Raw genomic sequence first — 21,498 nt, 5'->3', positions numbered from 1 at the left:
ATATGTAATATTTATATCTATATATATATATCTATATATATCTATATATATATATATATATATATATATATATATATATATATATATATATAAAAGGTGAAACCCGTAATATCATCACGTTTAATTATTTTCAATCCGATGAATTCGTTATTGTGACGATATAATCATCTATTTATATAATTTATATTAAAATAAACTCATAATTAATTTAAAAAGAAATTATATCTGTAAGAACAAATATAAAAAAACAATATATATATATATATATATATATATATATATATATATGTATGTATATATTATAAGTTGTAACATCGATTTATTGGGTGTAATAAATGTTGAAAGAGAATAGAAAAATTTCCCTTAGACTTTGCCGATTGCGACGAGTAGTAGGTATTTTGCTGGTCCGACCTCCGGGAGACTTTTGAACTTTTTCATTGATAAGATAAGGGACTCCGTTCGTGGGAAACGATAATTTTTCTACACTGGCATGCAGTGACGACTGACTCCGAACGAGGGAACGGACTCGGAAAGGACGAAACGAAACAGACGGACTTTGTTCTGAGAGCGTCTTCGAAAGGTCGATACGAAAAAGAGAGAAAGAAAGAAAGAAAGTGATGGAGGGAGGGGAAAGTATAAGGGGAAAGGAGAAAGAGGGAGGAAAGCCGAAAGTGGAGTAATCTGATTAGGCAAAGTTTATCCGATCGTTAAATGCCTACGTTCGTTTTAGTTCGTAGCAAGTAGAAAAGTGAGAGAGAGAGAGAGAGAGAGAGATGGACTCGGGTGGAAGAGGTGGGTTGAAAGGAAGAAGAATCGTCACGTTGGTGTAGGTAGGGTGTTATCGGGTCGTGGCACGACTCAGTTTGCTTTTGCCTCCGCTTTGCATACTCGAATGGACCGAGGAGTGTTCCTGAATCCATTAACCGCGGCGATTCGGCTCTAGAGTTTACTTAACGCCACTGGCTATATTACGACGACGACGACGACGACGACGACGACAACGATGGACTCTCTCTTTTTCTACCTTTGTCTCTATTTCTCTCTCTCTCTCTCTCTATCTATCTCTTTCTAGATCAAGAAAGCAAAAAGCTTTACAAGGATATATATATATATATATATCTTTCTCTCTTTCTCTCTTTTTCGTCCATTAAATTTATTATAGAAAAATTGAACTTGTCTGCGACATATCCTACATTTTCTTCTACGAAAGATTATTTCTCTATTTTTTGTTTTATTTTTTAGAAGAGAGATAAAGAGAAAGAGAGAGAGAGAGAGAAGCAGGTCAAACATAAATACAAAGTTCGACTCTTGAAATTGGATGGCCGAGGATTATATTATTGGATAACGGTGTATCCAAGCATAGTTGGGTATAAATTTCCATCCATACATACATATATATATTTATATATATATATATATATATATATATATATATATATATATATACTTGTATGTATATGTACACGTACATACACACACATATAGCGTGAGTCGAAAGTTTGTAGATGGATCAAAAAAATTACATAGCCATCTAGGCACGTAGTAGTTTTACGATTGGAAGGGAAGAAAAAAGAAAGAAAGAAAAGAAAAAGAAATTAACGCGAAAAGTCCCCTCGAGTAAAGAGTAATTGGTTAAAAAAATAAAAATAAAATATCACCTAGGGCGATAATCATCCTCGCGCGTTTGAAATATGTACGAGGAAATGAAGGTGGAGGAGAAAAGGGGTGATCTTACTTTGACCCCTTATAAACAAGAATACGAAGGGTCACAATGACGTGTGACCATGACATCCGTGTCCGTTACACAAATTTACATACGTAATCGCATTCCTAGTCGGATTCCTAATGCGAATTCGCGTTAACTTATGCGAACAGCTAGTAACTACGTGAGGCTTACCTGTTGCCGCCTCCACCTTCACCTCTGCCACCAATCCTCCCGTCGATGTATACCATTTTACTGTACTTTTCCATTCTCAAGAACGATCCTCAATAAGAGGGAAAGATTCCTTCTAATTACACTTTTCTTATTCTTTTTTTTTTCTTCTTCTTTTTCTCTTCTTTCTTTAATCTATTGGAAATAATCAGTTCTTTCAACCTAATAAAATCTTTTTCACTGCCGTGTATTTATTTACACATATATACATATATATATATATATATATATATATATATATATATATATCACAAATAATTTGTATTATATAATTAATTTAATTTTATATATCTTCTGATACGTTATATCACAATACGTTTATATCTACAATATAATTAACTTTACTGCGATCGAATTTTATTTCGATATATTTATCGCCGACCACAAGTCGAAGCGATAAAATATAAATATATTGCCGTATCGTGTATAATTAATTTGTATTTTGATTTTGGGGAGCTGCAAAAATTTGTTACCACGCCTCGGGAGATTGGAGAATAGCGAGTAGGGGTTGATGAGAGGAGGGAACTGGTGGCTCAGCAGATTCTCCTCGTATTCCTTCTTCTCCTCCTTGAGAAGGTTAAATCCGTCAGTGTTACGAATTTTTGATAAGGAAAAAGAAGAAATAAACATCGATCGATTATACGCGCGTCGTAATCTGAAAATTTACCGAGTCAACATGGCATCCATCGCACAGAACATATTTATTATGTTTTTTAGCGGTGAAAGTGGGAGGAGGAATTAAAAAGGGTCGAAGGTCCGATTAAAAATTTTTCTCCTTCTACCATTTTGGTTCTCCCTCTCTCTCTCTCTTCCTCTCTTATATTTATTTATGTTTCTGATGCCCCTCGTCTCTTACATCGAACGAAAGAAATAAAATGAGAACGATTTGAAAAGTTGCAATCGGAAGTTTACGAAACAAGCGTTTCGCCGCAATGGAAACTTTCTCTCTCTGTCTCTCTCTCTCTCTCTTCCTCTCTGTTTCATTCGTTCGTTCGTTCGTTCGCTGTTCGATGTTTCATTGGTGAAGCACGAAAGAAGCCGAGACTAATACCCCACGCTTCTTCGAAAATTTTCCCAATTAGCCGTTGAGGGCTGTTAGGAGAAAAGAAAGAAAGAAAGAAAGAAAGAAAAAAGGGAATAGCGTATACAATCCAACGGACGCACAAATACACAAACAAATAAAAACAGATACATAGAAACAGTTACAGAGACGGACAAACAGACGGCGCGTGCAATAATCCAGCTTCGTTACTCTAATCTCTCTCTCTCTCTCTCTCTCTCGGTAAATAAATAAAACGAATCTTTCATTCGATCTTATTTCTTTGAACTTAACGCCCGATCTTTTTTTTATAATTTTGTTTAGGATAGATATTTTTTTATTTTCTTTTTTTTCCTCTTCCATGAACGAAAATAACTGATAAGAAACGAGACGGATAAAGAGAGAGAGAGAGAGAGAGAGAGAGAGAGAGAGAGAGAGAGAGAGAGAGAGAGAGAGAGAGAGAGGAAGAATACTTGGAGTGTGAATACTTGGAGAGCACAACAATTTTAAGTCGACGACGCCAACCGACATAATAATATCGCATTCGAATACAATGGCACGCTCATTAGCATTTCGTGGCCCCTTTCAGACTCTTGTCACCTTAGTTGACCCCTTTCTAACGTTTTCCCGACCGACGTATACGCATTTGTGGTTACCGTGAAACCTTTCTGCTAGATTTTTCTTTCTTTATCTCTTCTCTCTCTCTCTCTCTCTCTCTCTCTCTCTCGCTTTTATCGGATCGATCTCCTTCCAAGTTTCTTCGAGCAGCTGTTTTGCTATAAGAAAAGAACCGATCTTCTTCTCTATGTATGTACATATGTATGTATATATGTATGTATGTATGAGCTTTTTCCTCACCTTGTTCGAAAATTCCAAAAAAAAATAGTCGTATAAAGAACTCGGAAAAAAAGAGAGAGGGTGTAGAGAGAGAGAGAGAGAGAGAGAGAGAAAGTGAGAATTTATTCTTTTTATTCTTGTTGCACTTCTTCTTGTTCTTCTTATTCGTCTTCGTCCTTCAACATTCAGTACTTAACTCCCGTCTCTTTCGCTGATTCTTTACAAGTTCCTTCGCAATTTCGTATTTTCTCGCGAATTATGCTAATTAGCGTACTCGGTCTAGTAGCTGGTGCAAAACTGAACTACTACGAGCGGTTTTCGTGGTTATACGCAGTGTTGTGTAGTATAGTGGCGTTATTTCGACCAGAGAAAATGTAGTACCGAGTAAGAAATAAAGAAAGAAAGAAAGAAAGAAAGAAAGAGAGAGAGAAAACTTTGGAAGGGTTGGAAGGGAGAGGAGAAGGAGGCCTCCAGCGTTAATTTGTCTCGGTGGAAAGAGAAGATAAAAAGAAAAGAGATTAAAAAAAAAAAAAAAAGGAGAGAAAAAAGGAAAGAAAGAAGAGCAGCAAAAGCGAGGAGAGCGAAAAGAATCGATTTATCCGACCTTCTCCTTCTCTCTCTCTCTCTCTCTCTCTCTCTCTCTCTCTCTCGCGAGTGAGCAAGCAAGATCCTTTGTGACGATGCTCGACTTGCCTCGAGACAAATTGGAAATGACGATCATGGTACGATGAAAAAATATTAGAAAAAAAATATGTATGTATATATATGTATATAAATAAATAAATAAAAGTACAGTGTATCGTCATGAGTATAAAAAATAAAAAAATAAAAAGAAAACAAGTGTACACAGTGTGTGTGACGATCATATATCGATTATGTGTATGTATCTATATATATATATATATTAATAGACGTATATATATGTCTGAAATATTAAACATGTTCATTGTTTCTAAAAAAACGTTCATCTATTTTCTTATTATTATTATTATTATTATTATTATTATTATTATTATTATTATTATTACTATTGTTATTATTATCTTTTTTTTATTCGACGAGAACTTCACAAGTAAAATTAGATCTCGCGGATATGCATAAGGATAAAACAGAAATATGATAGGAGGAGTTTGAACGATAAATTAATAAAAAGGAAAATAAAAACGGACACATACAGAAAATATGTAGAGACTATCGTTCCTCACCATTATTGTGAATAATTAAATTCCACAGGAATCTATATATATAATAAAAGAGAAGAAAATAAAAAGAAAAAACGCGTGATGAAAATTGGTACTATTTTTGTGTTCGGTCGCAAGAGAGAGAGAGAGAGAGAGAGAGAGAGAGAGAGAGAGAATAAGGGGAAAGTAGGAGGCGGTCGCACCTCGATCGTTGCGAATAATGATGAAACGTATGAATGCAATAAAAAAAAAAAGAAAGAATAAAAAGAAGTGAAAAAAAAAAGAAGGAGAAGTACGAGGATGAGATTGAGGAAGAAGTGAGAGTGAGAGAGAAGAGGAGAGGGAGGGTTCGATATCTTGTTAACTAGACAGTAATGTGCGACGGGCCGAGCCAATAATTTCAATCTACTGATTGGAGGAAAGAGATGATATATCGAGTACAGTACGGTATCAGGTAAAAGAGGAAAAGGTGATAAGAGGAAGAGTGGTAGAAGAGGAGGAGGAATAGGAGGGCAAAAGGGCCCGAAACGTGAAAAGGGTCGGGTCGGCGGGTCGCATCGCGTCGCGAATATCTGCGCGTTTTCATGCGAGTAAGGTATCATCGTCGTCGGGCAATGGGCCACCTCTTCAACCCAACCACGTTCTACAAACGATGAAGAGGAGGAGAAGCAGAGATAGAGAGAGAGAGAGAGAGAGAGAGAGAGAGAGAGAGAGAGAGAGAGAGAAGGACGGAGAAAGGGAAAGAGAACCCTTTTATCTTTTCGAATGTACTGTGACATCACGCGCAAATACGTCAACTCGACGGGTTCAGAATTATCGGCCCTTTCGATTCCACTCCTCCTCCTCCTCCTCCTCCTCCTCCTTCTCCTTCTCTTTCTCTCTATCTCTCTCTCTCTCTCTCTCTCTGTCTCTCTCTCTATGTCTCTATCTTCTTGTTCTACTTTCAACTAATTCGTGGGGAACGTGGATAATAAAAAAAAAAAAAAAAAATAAGGAGGAGATAAAAATGTGAAGTGATACGAGATATATTCTCTCAGTTACATTGATTAATCTTTTTTTTCTGTTTTTTTTTTTTTTTGCGATTTACCTAAAGAAAAATTCGATATATATATCTATCTTAAATGATTCATATTGATTTATCAATATTCTTTTCTTTTTTCTCTAAAGATTTTTTTCGACTAAGACCTTCTTCTTTTTCTTTTACCGATCGTAAAACAACGAGTTTAGGAATTTTTACACTCAAGGAATAGGGCTGAGGGAGGGAAGTATTATATCACATATAATAATTATAAATCTCTCGGTTGTATTTTTTCTTATCATTTTCTTATCAGGAAGTATAGATATCTTCTTCGAAATATATTATCTCCTACGGAAGTAAATGATCTCGAAGTTTTTGTCTTCTTCGATATTATAAAACGACGAAGGCGTTTCAATGGTGCGAAAAGCCATAAGAAGGGCGAGGGCTCTCATTATCGTATCGACTTGGGAAATCGGTATTATCGTTATCATCTCCTTCGGTTCTTACCGTAATCAGAGCAATGGCGACAACGTCGTCGTCGTCGTCGTCGTCTCGGGATTACCAAATCCGCGCGTCATTAGCTACAAAATTCGTATTCCCCTTGAGAGAGAACGATGAGATTGCTAGAATGGACGAAGAAAATAATTCGTAAAAAAGGAAAAAAGATAAGATTGCAGATTTTATTTAAATAAATGTGTATATGTGTGTATATATATATATGTATGTATATAAATTCTTAGATATTCAAGGTATATATTATCGATTTTTTTCTCATTCGGTTAAATCCATTATCACAAATACAATAAATAAATAAATATATATACGTACGTGTGTGTGTGTGTGCGCGTGTATATATATATATATATAAAGTAATACTTTTAGGAAAAGTTTTAACGAGCACGTAGATCATTTTCTATAAAAGTGATCTGTTTGGTGGGTTTGGGATTGGGGTTTGCGTTCTTTCGCCATTAAATCCACACAGGATGTCCGTTCGAAGTTGTCCCACCAGGATGGATAATCAAAACGGTCGGGTCATTGGAAATCTCTGGAGAAAGAGAGAGAGAGAGAGAATATCGCACGGTCGTGTAAATAGAAAAGGATGGGTCGGCTTGGTGGGCAGGAGGGAGAGAGGGATCGTCCATGAAACAACCGCTTTATCTCTTTCTCTCTCTCTCTCTCTATCTATCTATCTCTTTCTCTTCCCTCGTACATGTGGATGGTTTCTGAGGGATGAGGAGGGAACTAGAAGAGAAAAATAAAGAGGGTGAAAGAGGAATGGACGAAAGGAAAGGAAAAAAGAAAAAAAGAAAGAGAGGGTGGAAGGGAGAGGATATGGTGAGAGAACACGTGCAGGGCGCATATGGGGTCTCGAAAGCAGTAACCTTGACCCTCTCCTACGCTTTAGCTGCGACCCGCTTCTTTCTCTCTTTCTCTCTTTAGTCACCATGGAAAATGATTCTATTCTGTTGGAAAAAGAGAAAGAGAGATAGAGAAATTGAGAGACTCATGCGGATAGTTTAGTAAAGATACTGTTTAGGATTCGGTTCATTCCAAGACGAAAGATAGGAGGAGGAGGGAATAATAGTAGTAGAATACGAAGGCTAAACGAAAAGTACTAAGTAGTACTTTTAATTGTTAACTCATAATCCGTTTTAGTGATAGACAATTAAATTATTATTTACATGATCGAAAATTATATTTAGTTAAATACTATTACACGATTGATGACCCTCTTGTACGATTAGGCATTTCCATGGTGAATTCAAGGTTTTATCTCAGTCAGTGTTACTTTCTTTTGGAATTCGAGGGTTCTTCCTTTTTTATTTATTTATTTATTTTTTTTTTTTTCTTTTCTTTTCTTTTCTTTTCTTTTCTTCGAATAGAACAAGTTAAACGTATATTTACTACAAGTCCATTGAGATAAAAAGTCCTTTGAACGCCAATCAATGGACTATTACCATCACTATTACTATTATCCGCTCGATGTCCTTACTATATTTACTTCGAATTCTCTATTTTTCTAGTTAATATAAATAAATGTTATGGAGTTTCAGGTCGAAGTATATATTTTTGGTCATAAACGAGAGATCGCGAAAGTTCGCCGAGGACGTATGTAAGTACGTAAGCGTCGGTGCGAGACAAAAATGGTGTCTTGCTAAGATCTTTCCATCGATGGAAGAAGAGAGAGAGATGGATAGGTGGATGGATAGATGGAGAAGAAGGTCATCCTTCTCGTCGTGGATTATAACTCCTTCCTTCTTTTCACTTAGTCGATGGAAAGCTATTAGTACGAAATTAAAAACCTCTCACTTTTGCAATTATTATGAAAGAGAGAGAGAGATAGATAGATAGAGAGAGAGAGAGAGAGAGAGAGAGAGAAATAAAGAAAGAAAGAAAGAAAGAAAGAAAGAGAGAAGGTCTTTTCTCTTTTCTCCCATTATTCTGGAATTTCTATCTTATTTCAAGTAGTACCATCACCTTTCTCTTATATTTTTCTGTCTGTTCTAACAAAACGTTTCTTTTCCTTGCAGAACTCGAGAAGAAGAAGAAGAAGAAGAAGAAAAGAAAAGAAAAGAAGATGACTTGAACTGACCGACATGGACCTGAAGGTTACAGTTACGGATCAGTCAGGCCATGACCATAGTTGAAGAATCGAAGGAATACCATCGAGTACTTGGAAGTCGGTCTTTTGTGCGAACACGTGCAAACTATCGGCAGCAGACATACATATTTTCCTTCCTCTTTCCTTTTTCATTCTATCTATTTATCTATTTATCTATCTCTTTCGTTTTGAGTTCTTTCCTCTCCCTTAATCTCAATCTGAGAACTCAACTTGAACGGAAGTGTTTTGAAAAAAGAAAAAAAAAAAAAAAAGAATTATCAAAAGAAAAGAGAAGAAAGAAAGACGAATAAAAAGAAGTACAGAGGCATCACGTAATTTTGAAGATATATATATCAAATTTTTTCTGGAAAAATCGGACAAATCATTTTTTGTGTTACAGTCCCTCTCACGGAATGAACGTTAAGTCTGAGAACACCGACTTTGCCGGATTCGTTCGTCTCGTAAATCGTAAGGCTGTCTCTAGCTGTAGTAATTCTTAAAAAGAGAAAAAGAAAACTAGATGGAGAGAGGGTGTCGGTGGTGGTGATGGTGATAGTAGATAGTAGATAGTGGTAGTAGTAGTAGTAGTTGGAGTTTTAGCGAGACAAACGTACCTGAGAATTCTTCTTAAGACGGTTCGCACTTTACGGGCATGCTCGTCTCACTCTTTGCTCGGTAATGGAGAATCCCCGTCCTCCTTTTTCCCTCCCTTCCTCTCCCTCTCTCTCTCTCTCTCTCTTTCTCTCTGTTTCTCTTTCTTTCTCTTTCCCTCCGTTGGAAGAATTAATTTGGTGCTAACGCCAGGACCAACCCCTTGCTCCTTTTGCTCTGATATCGGTCTTCTTTCTCTCTCTCTCTCTCTCTCTCTCTCTCTCTCTCTTTCTCTCTCTATCTCGCTCATTTTATAGTCGAGGCGTTGGTAACAACTCCGACGAGCTTTCGTTTGACTTTTTACCTCGCTGAGATGTTTTAACTCAACGCAGAGAGAGAGAGAGAGAGAGCCCTCTTTTTCTTCTTTTTCTTTCTTCTAACTCAACGAAATTGTCTTATAAATTTTTCTTGCATTTCTCTCTCTCTCTCTCTCTCTCTCTCTCTCTCTCTCCTTCGCTGAGAGGAAACCTCTTTCCTCTACGAATAAAGACTCTGCCAACTTTCTTCTTCTTCTTCTTCTTCGTCATATTTTAGTTTGGGGAAATAGGATCGATGGCACGTCCGTAAGTACATACGTACTTACGTCTTCTTTGAAAAGAAATTTATACAGATTTCGTTACATACATATATATATATAGCGTATTTAATTTCATTACTTTTCGTAAATTAAATTTCATGTACGACGTGGTGGATTAGAATATTCGCATGGATCTTTTTTTTTTTTTTTAGAACACACACACATACACACACACATATATATATATATATATATATAGTAGTAAGTACCTTTTGGCTTGGTTTACAGCTCTCCAGGTTTTCTCTCGATGCTCAGGAGAAGAACTAGAAGGACTGGTGGTTGTATATGAGGCGGAATGGGTAGAAATAGATGGAGGGGTAAGAAGACGAGAACTACGAGGGTCCTGCGAAATTCTTACGACACGGGGTTGCCCCTTCCGTCCCCTATCCCACCATTCTCTCTCCCTCTCTCTCTCTCTCTCTCTCTCTCTTTGCGTCTAAAGTCCTGCACTCACTTTTCTTCTTCTTCCTCCTCTCCGTCTTTCTTTATTCACGTCCCTTCGTGTTGCGCCCTACTCTTCTTTTCCCTTCCCTTCCCTCTCCTCCCATTCTCTTCTCTTACGTTTTCTAGAGGACACGAGAAAGAGAGAGAGAGACAGACGGACAGAGAAAGAGAGAGAGAGAAAACGGTAAAAAGGATGGGTTAGAAAGCATAAGCTCGTACGAGAAGAAAGATGAAAGGAAAAGAAGAAAGAAAAAAGCAAGAAAGAGAGAGAGAGAGAGAGAGAGAGAGAGAGTGAGTGAGTGAGTGACCGTTAGGGAAAAAAGGACTATAATAATAGAAAGAAGACGTAGAGAGTAGGACGTGTTCAAAGATGGCGCGTAGAGGGCACGCGCGTCGCAATAGAATGATGATGAAGAGAAGTGGTAGTGGCGCGGTAGTGGGGTAGTGTCGGTGGCAATGATGATGGTGATGCTGGAGTGGGGAGGATAGAAGCTGACCCCCCACCAAGTAGCACACGGCAGTGCTTGAAGCCGGGCGAAGGCGAACGAGCGAGTTAGTTGCGCGCCGAACCTCCTCCGTATAACTTCGTCGTATTTCGTGTTTTCTCGGAAATTATTTCTATCTCTCTCTCTCTCTATCTATATCTATCTCTATATATATATATATATATATATATATATATATCTCTATCCATCATCTCTTTCTCTCTTTTTTGTATGTTCTATGATACTTTCGATCGCGTCCGGTATATCTTCAAGATATTAAAATTCCGCTCTCTTTCTGTGCGTTTTTGTTCCTCTTGTGCGATCGACCGTAACAAAAAGAAATCTTCGAGAAAATAATATTTTTACCTTAGCAGAAAACAAGTAAGCACCAGAAGCAGCTTTCTCTGTATTTCTATTATTCCCGTTGGAAATAATAGGCGCGATTTTTTTTTTCTTTTCTCTCTTTATTTTCTTTTTTTTTTTCTTGTTTCTTTTTGTTTCTTTTTTTTTTCTTTTTTGTTTTATTTCGCGTGTGTTATATGTGTATGTACCTGCGTGTGCTTACGTAATCCTCCCGATAAGACTATCTCTACATCGAATTATAGACGCTTTCCTCGGTTACAATCGATTAATCGATTTTGTTCGGTAAGAGTTAAAAAGAGTCACGATCATTTTCGCGGGCTTTTTCTTTTTTTCTTCTTTCCCTTTCTCTCTCTCTCTCTCTCTCTCTCTCTCTCTCTCTCTCTTCATATTACGTTGTGTAATCATTGGCGAAAGAAGAGACAACAAAAGAGAGAAAGAGAGAGAGAGAGAGAGAGTTTTATCGTGACTACAATTTTTATTCCGTATAATATTGTAGCTTAGTTATGCAAAATTGGTTGAAAGAATTAGAAAAAGAGAGAGAGAGAGAGAGAGAGAGAGAGAGAGAGAGAGAGAGAGAGAAATATGGTCGTCATTGGTACATCTTGTCGCGTATTTTCGGCGACTGAGATCGATCGACGCCGGCTTTTCTCTTTTCTCTTTCTTTCTCTCTTATTTCCTTCATCTCTTATTCTCTATTTTCTTTCTCCATCTACTTTTGTATTCGCGCGCGCACTCGCCATGTGACTGAAAAGTTTCTTCCCCCCTCACCCCTCTAAGGGAGATCTGAAAATGTCTCTCTTCAATTCCCATTTTCTCTCTCTCTCTCTCTCTCTCTCTCTCTCTCTCTCTCTTTCTCAAACACACTCTTTCAACCGTCTTCTTTCTTCTTCGAGCTTCGCGAATTTGGATTACTGGCGCAGGGAGAATAAATTTGCATAATTATTCCGTTCGCTATTGGACGGATGGACGTTTCTCCTCCTCTTTCTTCTCCTTTTTCTGTTCGTCGTCAACTTAGTCGTCGTCAGATTTTTCTTACAAATGTGTACCTGGAGTATATATATATATATATATATGTATATTTATATATATATATTTTCTGTTAGTTGGTAACCTGTGTAATATTTTCTTCGTGTAGAACGAGATTGGAACATATCACTTTCAGTGTTGAGATTTCTTACCGCGCGAACCCGATAAAAGATATACTTACACAGATACATATCTAGATATATATTTTTGAAGGATCGGAAAGTGTGAAAAAAAGAAGAAGGGAAGAAAGAAAGAAAAGAACGGAAAAGAAGAAGAAGAATACACGGTGAGACACGAAACGAGTGAGAGAAAAAAAAATCATTTTTGTCGACAAACTAACGAAGCTCTCTTCTTACAGAATAAGCACGTTTCTCTTTTCCTCCCTTTCTCTCTCTCTCTCTCTCTCTCTCTCTCTGTCTCTCTCTATGTCTCTCTATTTGTCTCTGTCTCGCTTTCATGGAAGAGAGCTTTTTCTAACAAGAAAGTCGACAGAGCGCGAGAGTATAGTAACAGCAGCCGCAGCACAGCAGCAGGCAGCACGTCTTCGTCTCCTCATCGGCGTTTGTGTTTCGGCTCGAATGTAAAAATAAAAGGAAGAGAAACGAACCGCGGCGTCTCAAGGCTAACGCCTCGCGTATTTGCTTCCTCCATCTCTCTCTTGTTCGTTCGTTCGTTCGTTCGTTCGCTCTATTCGGTATCGCTGTTCTTTTATCCGGTCTCGTGCCACCATTCTCGGTACCACTCGAGTGTATACGAATTGATACGAATATTTCTCGTACACCCTATATATATATATATATATATATATATATAGTAATTCTTGAAGAAGTTGAAAGTTTTATGTGGTGTAAAAGGTATATGTATCTCATACTTAACCTCGGCCTCTTTATGAGACATTTTTTTTTATATCATTGCATTATATTAGACGGGTATTATCGGTAAAAGAAAAAGAAAAAAAAAAAAAAGAAAACGAAGTTTTTAATCTCGCGCATGGTTTCTTTCACTTCTTTTTTGTTTCTTTCTTTTTTTTTTTTTGGAGGTTATATTTTTCCTTCTTTCTTTTTTTTTTATTTTTTTTTTTTTTTTGTAATTAAGAGCGATAACCATTTCGAAATTAGATAAAATTTAGTCCAGTTTTCGACAGACAATAAATGAAATACGGATAGAGAGGATATTATTATTCAAGGAAAAACATGAACTTTGTATTGTTCGATCAATTCCGATAGTGTAGTTTGCTGTGCAGTGTAGAGAATATTCATTCGAACCGATCGAAAATAGTAAAAAGGAATGGAAACGTGTCTGTGTGTGTGTGTGTGTGGAGTAAAAAAGAGAAGACCGGACGGACATATAGATAGGTGTAGATAGATGGATTTATGTGTAGATCGATAAAAAGAAAAAAAAGAAGAGAAGGTGCGCTGGGTGGTCTCTCTTTCTCACTCACCTTTCAGGAGCTGTTTTCTCGAGACGAGAAGAATTTCATGGTGCGAATCGCGAAGCAGGACGAGAACGGTGCGGTTGAAAGAAGGAGAAGAGTGTAGAGAGAGAGAAGCGGTGAGAAAGAGCGAGGAGACGGTAGTAGGAAAGGGGAGGGTGGGAGAGTAGAAGAGATGGCAAAGAAGGAGGAGGAGGGGTGGTTTGAGACGCGGCTTTTCTCGACGTTGGGTATAAATATAGTCGGTCGATGGTGGTGGTTCTTCGTCTCCCTCGCCTAACGTTTCCTCGATGTATTGCCACGGAAATTGGCTCTCTGTGGGAGCGAGAAAGAAATAGAGAGAAAGAAGGAGAAACATAGAGTGAGTGTGAGAGAAAGAGAGAGAAGATAAGAAGGTTCGTATCGCGGTGATACACGAGCCACGAAACTCGTTCTTTTGAATTAGGAAAACGCGTGATTATTTTTCTCTCTTTTACGAAGTAAGAGAAGGGAGGAGAAAAGAGAGAGAGAGAGAGAGAGAGAGAGAGAGAGAGAGAGAGAGAGGAGAGAGACACAAGCAGAATGAAAAATACGTTGGAAATGAGAGAAAGACTGTGAAGGAAACAACAACAAGGAAAAAAAGGATCACGTGAGTTATTCGTGCGCGAGCCCCTCTCTCTCCCTCTCTCTCTCTCTTTCAATGGTTTTACCTTTCAGTTGCAAAGCAAAAGAATGCATAAGAGTGTTGGTAAGGGTAGGAAAAGTAGAGAAAGAACGATGGTGGTAGTGGAAGGGTTGGTAGGGCGGGTTGGTGGCAGCTTCTTGGCGGTTTCCGAGAAGGAGATAAGCCGGTTACCGCCCCCGACGAACGTTTACGTCGGAAACATCGTTAGAAGACGCGACGACACGACTACGTTCTCTCTCTCTCTCTCGATGAGAGTCAACTTTTTCTGTTTTTCTTTCTTTCTTTTTTTTTCTTTCCTTCTTTTGCGTTTACTTATTTATTCTCTTCCTTTCTTTCTTTCTTTCTTTGTTTTTTTTTCTCTTTTTTTTCTCTTTTTTTTTCTTTTTTTTTTTCTTTTTCTCTCGAAGAACGCTTCGCACATTTCTCGCCTCCATTTCCTTTTTCCAATACTTTACGTAGCTCGCACAATAATGAGATCGAATTATTCATCCGTATATACGCGTTTTACGCTCTAATATATCTTCTAAATAATTAAATAGACCATTTCTAAATTACTATTACACGATTTATTATTCTTTAGCATATTTCAAAGAGAGAGAGAGAGAGAGAGAGAGGAAGGATATATACGTATATACAGATTAGAAAAAAGTTAGAATATTATTGGTTTTTGTAACCACGTTGCTTGGTTGGTAACAAACGAATATACGCTTACCGGATAGATATGTAATTGTTGGTCATAAATCGTAATGGTTATTGATATTCATTTTTCTCTGTTTCATTACTACTGTTATTATTATTGTTACTATTATTATTATTAGGTCGTTTAGATCGTTAAATTTCATCATTTTGAAAATGGATTCTCTCTCTCTCTCTCTCTCTGTGTGCGCGAAACTTTTCTCGTTTTCTGATCTCGAATTCGACATGACGAGATGAGAGATAGAGAGAGAAGAGAGAGAGAAAGAAAGAGATAAAGAGATACGTTTGACGATTTCGTGCGTGTTTATCGGCCGATAGGAGGTTTGGTTTGACTCGTCTACAACGAGTTTTCCCTCTGTGTTATTGCCACGAAGGGGATCGAAGGGAGGGAGGGAGTATCTCTTCGTAAAAAGCGATGTTCTCTTGTCCGAAAGACCGTTAGGGAGAGAAAGAGAAAAAATGATACTATACTGCACTCTTTGAGCTTTTCGAATGAGCACTGGACTGTTTCGAATAATCGTTTGTACCGATATATATCCTATCGTATAACGACTAACGTTTGTAATATTCCCTTTGAAAAACGTTTTTCCTGATCTTTTACCGGATGATTCGTAACTTTCTCTCTCTTTCTCTATCCTCGAAACCGTTTCCCTTCCCCTGCTCCCTCCATAGATCAACATGATTTACAATGTCTCGCAAAAACGATCGCGTTTTGTCTCTCTGTAGAATCGAACGAATTTTCTCCTTTTCTCTCTTTCCGAAATCTATCGAAAATATCGTTTAAAAACATTCGATATATCTTGTACAGTATGAGCCAAAAATTTTCGAAGCTTTTGTTCCTTAAGTTCTTCGCCGATAGTAAAAGAAAGAAAGAAAAGAATATTGGCCGAAAAATATTCTCGAAAATCAAGAGGAAATCGATTTTCGATAAGAACTTTTCTATATCTCTCGGTCCTTTTCATTCTTTTATTCTGTAATTAAGAAAGAGATTTTTCGCAAACGTTACGTACCTACTTATACCTATCGAGTTCGCCATTTTAAGATTTCGTACGGTTATAAAAAATAAGGTCAGTCGATTTCAGTATTTTTACAGGCAGAGAGAGAGAGAGAGAGAGAGAGAACCGTACGGATCATCGTTTTACTCGTGTACACTCATTATAGATTTTCGACAAGAGATATTTCACGAGTGAATGACGTCACGTTTCGAATCACGTTTATCGCTTTAAACCAGGGACAACATTGCTTATAAACTAGTACCGGTGGTGATAGTGCTGGTAGTGGTGGTGGTCAGTGATAGTGATGGTAATGGTGGTGTCCTTTACGATAAGATTCATGCTGAATAATACCATTTTACCGATCTTTGTTTTTGATATTTCTACGAACAATGGTGTGTACTCTCTTTGATGTATCTGTTACAGGTACTATTATTGGTAGTACTATTACTATTAGACGACAATCATTACTAATATTATTATTGCTACTGTTAATTGTTGACTAGGTCGTATTAAATTTTCACGAGATTCCTACAAGTTTCTTCTCATTCGCTTTCTCGCTCTCTCTCTCACACACACATACATATACACGCACGTTCAACTTGTGTGTGTATATATATTCCAGGGATGTAAAATTCGGGCACCTGCACCCGTTCTATTTTCGTACGACTGACCCATGGCGACCTAACTATATCGTTTTCAAAAGAGAGAGAGAGAGAGAGAGTGAGAGAAATGTTACATAGGTTATGTACATTGTTTGATTGTATGTTAAAGGGAGAATTTCCTGAAATTCGAATACACGTTACGTACGTAAATGTACGATACGTCTGTTTGTTTACTGTTATCGGCTATGCGTCTTATCTGTGTATAAGAAAGACATTGACAATATTTACAAAGTAACCGATAATACGATGTCTCTTTCTCTCTCTCTCTCTCTCAGTTGGTCCCTTGTGCTTCGACATGAGTCACGTTAATAATATATCGTTAAGGGAAGATGAAGGAAAGAGAGAGAGAGAGAGAAAGGAAGAGAGAAAATCACTTTGTTCCTCTTGAAATTGTCCTTCGAATGCAAAAAATTTTTAATAACAAGATAGTAGTTTCCTCCCATCTCCTAAGAAAGAGAGAGAGAGAGAGAGAGAGAGAGAGAGAGAGAGAGAAAGAAAGAAAAGAAATTAAGATCGTATTCTTTGCAAAAAGAAAACAAAAGAAAAATAATAATAATTGAATCCATCAGAATGTTGTACGATAATTAGATTTTGTCGTTCTTTTTTTTTTTTTTTCTTTTTCTTCTTTTTTACAGGTTCCAACAAGAGGATGAGACGAATGGTGGATGGATGACACAAATTCGTCGTGTCGTCGTCGATGAGAGAGAAAGACTGACTCACACACGTGCAGCTTTGGTTCTTTCTGGTTTTTATGTCTTGCGGTTGGTTTGGAAAATAAAACGCGTGCCCAAAGCCCCTTATCATTCTCCTGTCCGGTGTACAATCGTTAAACGACTGGACGGAGAACTGATAAGGGCCCGAGGGTCACAGAATCATCGTGAAGAGAGAAATTCGAAGGGGACTGCTCTGCTTGCTTGTTTGCTTTCTCTCTCTCTCTCTTTCTCTTCTCTTTCTAAAATGGCGCCATGCGCGTGCTTCGTGTCTTCCTGCTCGTCGTCGTTGTCTATCGGACGAAGGAAGACACACACACACACACGCAAGAAGAAGGACAAAGTTAGATATAGTTAGCAAGAAAAAAGAGAGACATATTCTCTCTCTCTCTCTTACGTGTTAACTTCGTCCTTTTCTTTTCACTTCTTATCATTCGATAACTTTAACTTAACAATAATAAAGTACCTTATTCTCTTTGTCCTTCTAAACGCTTATACGTTATTTATCTGAAAGTAAAACTTTTGAAATACATTTAGTCGTACTTATCATACTTATTAACAAGCGATTTGCAAAGTTTCAACGAAATGAACGATGTTCCCTTAAAACTATATAAAGAGAGAGAATAGATACGCAGATTGTGTTTCTCTCTTTCTGTTTCACTTCTTGATGCTTACTTAATAAATTTCGTTGTCTCTCTGGTACCTTTGTCAATAAGATTTGTTACTAAATGTCATCGTTAACAAGGAATTTTTTAGATCGTTGTAAACTTTTTCTTACTACCTTTATTACTATTACTTTGTTCCATTATCATTATTATTATTATTATTATTGTCCTTGTTATTATAGGTTAAGAGGATTTAATAATAAATAAAATATGACGAACCTTTGAAACGATGTCTGTAATATATTTTATTTATAATAAATAAATGTGTATAAAAAAAATACTTATATATATATATATTATATATAATATCTATATTTATATGTCTATGTGCTCCTTCACGTTTCTCTCTCTCTCTCTCTCTCTAGAGAGAGAGAGAGAGAGAGAGAATTTCTATTTAGCAGCAGTTGGCTTCCGATTTCGCATGAGTGATTTTGTTGTTACAACACAGGTAAGAAATCTCAATAGTTAACAAGCCCTTCTACGCTACCAGGCTATAATAGAGATGCACAGTTAAAATATTTACAAGACTTGAGTTCAGGCACACTTGTGTGTTTATATAATAATATACTCTCTAATAACGATAAGAGAAAGTCTCTTGATGTTAATTTAATAATCTAAGTAAATATTATATACAAAGTTTATATATATATATATATGTGCATAACGCGTTTCTTGTTCCTCCTCTCTCCCACCTCGCGAGAATTGACTTAAAATAATAATGAATAGCTTTGGAATTTGTAAAGGAAAAAAAAAAAAAAAAAAGTAAAGATTGAAAATGAAGCGAAAAGAAAAGAGAAAAAGTTCGTTAAGATTTTCACGTCGTCGTCGTTGTCGTCATCGTCGTCGTTTTCGACGAGGCCTGTCTAATCTCGTAATTAGGATTCAATCGTATAATCTTTCTTCTTGGCTGCATCGACTCATCCGATCTCCTAATAGTTGGACTTTGAACGATCATGATTTGTTGCTGTTGTTTCGCCTCGTTATCCTTTTCCGCTATGAAATGTGTCACCTCGACTAACTTAATGGCAGGGATATTTTTGACGATAGTTCCGCTGGTAATAATGGGAGTCGTTGTTACGGGACGTTCGACGACCTTCGGCAATATTATTGGATTTTTCGTTGTTGTCGTCGAGGTCGATTTTTTTGTTGACACATCAGGAACAAAAGTTGTCAAAGTTTTTATCGTAGGAGTATTATTAGTTGATCCCGTGGTATCAATCGAATCGGCATTCACCGATATTATTTTAGTTCCTAATACTACGCTATTGCCTGAATAAAATGTAAAAAGAAAAAAAAAAAAAAAAAGAAAAAGGAACACCTTCTTAATTATTAAAAATAAGCCATTGAGATTGATAGATTATAATTGAAATTGAAAGTTTTTATTTTTTGTTTTCTCCCCAATCTCTCGATACCTTTTTCCATCTCTTTCGTTATTGGACAATCCTTGTGAGCTAATAAGAGAGTCTTCAATCTCGTCAACTCGTTACGCAAAGCTTTTACTTCCAATTGCAAAGCTGCATTAGCTTCGTTAACGTTAGTCACGGTTTTTTGTAAATGTTGGATCCAAGCTTTTCGTTTCGCTCTGGCACGCATCGAACTGGCACGATTACGTTCGAGAAGTTCCTTCTTTTTATGCTGATCGACGTTCCCATTTGGATTTTCCTTTTCATAAGACTGATTGTTATCCCGTTTTATTATTGTTTCGGGAGATTTTTCAATTTCGACGGCGTTTACCTTCTTCGTTAGGACCTGTTGCAATTTCTGTATTCAAATAAAACTTTATTAATACGATTGATTGACATTGATTCATACGTTTGTTTGTTTTTATTAGCAAGGAAGGAAAAAAAAAAAAGAAAAGAATAATGCGTTTACCATTTTTGCAAAAGTCATTTTGGAAGGTAGAGCTTTATTTGGTTCTATAACTGGTACCATGTTTCGTGGAAATTCAGATCTCACTAGTACGCTTTGTTGTCTCGTGTGTTCGATGGTAGAAACCTGGGAAGGTGTCAAGCTAGTCGCTTGGGAGGATTCGCATATTGGATTGGCAGAAAGTTGCATCAATTTACCATCCGCTGTTTTCAACAGTAATTCAACCTCTTCCCCATTTATAGATCTTTATCAAATGTTCCAATTAATAGCATTATTAATCATGCGCGGCTTTATATCATAGAATAAAAAAAAAAAAAAAAAAAAAAAAGAAAGAAAAGGTTTCGTTAACGAGTAGTTTCTTACAATTTCGAAGAAGACTGTAGAGGTATTTTTTTAGGAGTGACAGACACGTTCAAATGTTGCAGAACAATACTTTCTGCGTGGAGAGCCGTGGTCTTGGAAGACGTTAGTGTATTCTCCTTCATAAGATGAGACTCGTTTAAATGTAAATTTAAGTCCGAACAAGTTTGCGTTTCCACGGAAGATCTCTCATTAGACGTGGTTTTGTCTATGACCGCTATAGAAGTAGAACATTCTTGGTTAGTTTCAGAAAGAATGTGAGTACCATCCGACAATACATCTGCGATATGTGGAAATATGTGAGGAGTATGCAACGTGTCGTCCGTACTTCCCACCTAAAAATTAATACCATTGCGTCGTTTAGAATATTTTTAATACTCTAAGAATTCTTTTACCTCTCCTGGTACAGTAAGCGTTCCAGTGTTTCTTGCTTCCACAGCTCTTCGAAAAGTCTCTTCGAAAGGATTAACATTTTGTAAATCTTGAAACAATCCCACTTCCTCGCAATTGCGAATGAATCTAGTTGGAGTCGGTGTTTGATCAGCTACATATACCAGAAAAACATTAATGCCAATATATCATATTGTTCATTGGTATGTCTGATATAATGCAATCTATCATGCATGAGTCAAAAGACATTAAAACCTTTACCTACAAATCCAGTATTTTTTCCATTGTTTTCAAGATTCAACACCATGTCATGCTTCTTTCTATGAATTGCTAAGTGATCCTCATCGGTGAAACTCTAATAGAAGATAGATAGAAGAAAAAGTAAGGAAATTTAATTGATACTATTTCTAGCATTTACATTTAAGTAATTGCCTTTGGAGTTTCCAATCAACTTACCATATTGCAGCCTGATGACGTGCAAGCAAAAAGTTTTTGAACATCGCTCATAATTATTACTATTACTTTTCTTATTCTACTCAAACAGAGTCTTCAATTGTAAGATTTCAAACAATTCTACAATTTACAGGTGGTACAAAGATATGTCTATAACGAATAACAATGATTATCGTTGAAGGTACGTCAATTATTCTTTCATTCAAAATCATATACATTGTCGTGAACACGCGAATACGAACGTAATGAAAATTATTATAGCACATTCGACAATGGGAACTTGGACGAACGATGTTAACCTTTTTGACAGTTTACTGTAGCGGTTAAGTTATGATCATTTTTAAATACACTATAGCAAACATCATCGTGCTGCCACCTGGTATCTATAAAAGACAATTGGTCATTTTAGTTGGTCGATAAGGAAGAATATCATTTTCAATTTGCAC

At 36.9% G+C, this 21,498-nt stretch overlaps 1 protein-coding gene and 1 long non-coding RNA gene across 4 annotated transcripts in view; one reads left to right on the top strand and one right to left on the bottom strand.

The window, feature by feature from the left end:
• LOC124426105 overlaps window positions 1–17,399 on the top strand; it is a 67,347-nt gene extending 49,948 nt beyond the window's left edge. For 2 of the 3 annotated variants that reach the window (XR_006942651.1, XR_006942661.1), the window contains one exon: window positions 8,540–17,399. This is a non-coding gene — a long non-coding RNA (uncharacterized LOC124426105). The remainder of the gene's footprint in view (window positions 1–8,539) is intronic. The other variant, XR_006942665.1, reaches the window with a different exon arrangement.
• LOC124426044 (cyclic AMP-dependent transcription factor ATF-2) lies at window positions 17,203–21,388 on the bottom strand. The gene is made up of 7 exons (XM_046967308.1): window positions 21,056–21,388; window positions 20,861–20,954; window positions 20,605–20,753; window positions 20,213–20,544; window positions 19,853–20,093; window positions 19,393–19,741; window positions 17,203–19,249 (listed from the first exon to the last, which is right to left on the bottom strand). Exons 1-7 carry the CDS (start codon window positions 21,104–21,106, stop codon window positions 18,795–18,797), a joined length of 1,671 nt encoding a protein of 556 aa, XP_046823264.1. The 5' UTR covers window positions 21,107–21,388; the 3' UTR covers window positions 17,203–18,794.
• Between the last annotated feature and the right edge of the window lie 110 nt (window positions 21,389–21,498).

The sequence above is a fragment of the Vespa crabro genome, chromosome 1, assembly GCF_910589235.1.
Source record: "Vespa crabro chromosome 1, iyVesCrab1.2, whole genome shotgun sequence".
Classification (NCBI taxonomy): Eukaryota; Metazoa; Arthropoda; class Insecta; order Hymenoptera; family Vespidae; genus Vespa; species Vespa crabro.
This window is presented reverse-complemented; position numbering and strand designations above follow the sequence as displayed.

Bases quoted from the DNA above. Each gene is read 5' to 3' on its own strand.
- LOC124426044 (XM_046967308.1), bottom strand. From the start codon at position 21,106: ATGAGCGATGTTCAAAAACTTTTTGCTTGCACGTCATCAGGCTGCAAT. The intron at 20,955-21,055 runs GTAAGTTGATTG...ATCTTCTATTAG, and splicing joins CGTCATCAGGCTGCAATATG to AGTTTCACCGATGAGGATCA. The intron at 20,545-20,604 runs GTAAAAGAATTC...ATTAATTTTTAG, and splicing joins CGCTTACTGTACCAGGAGAG to GTGGGAAGTACGGACGACAC.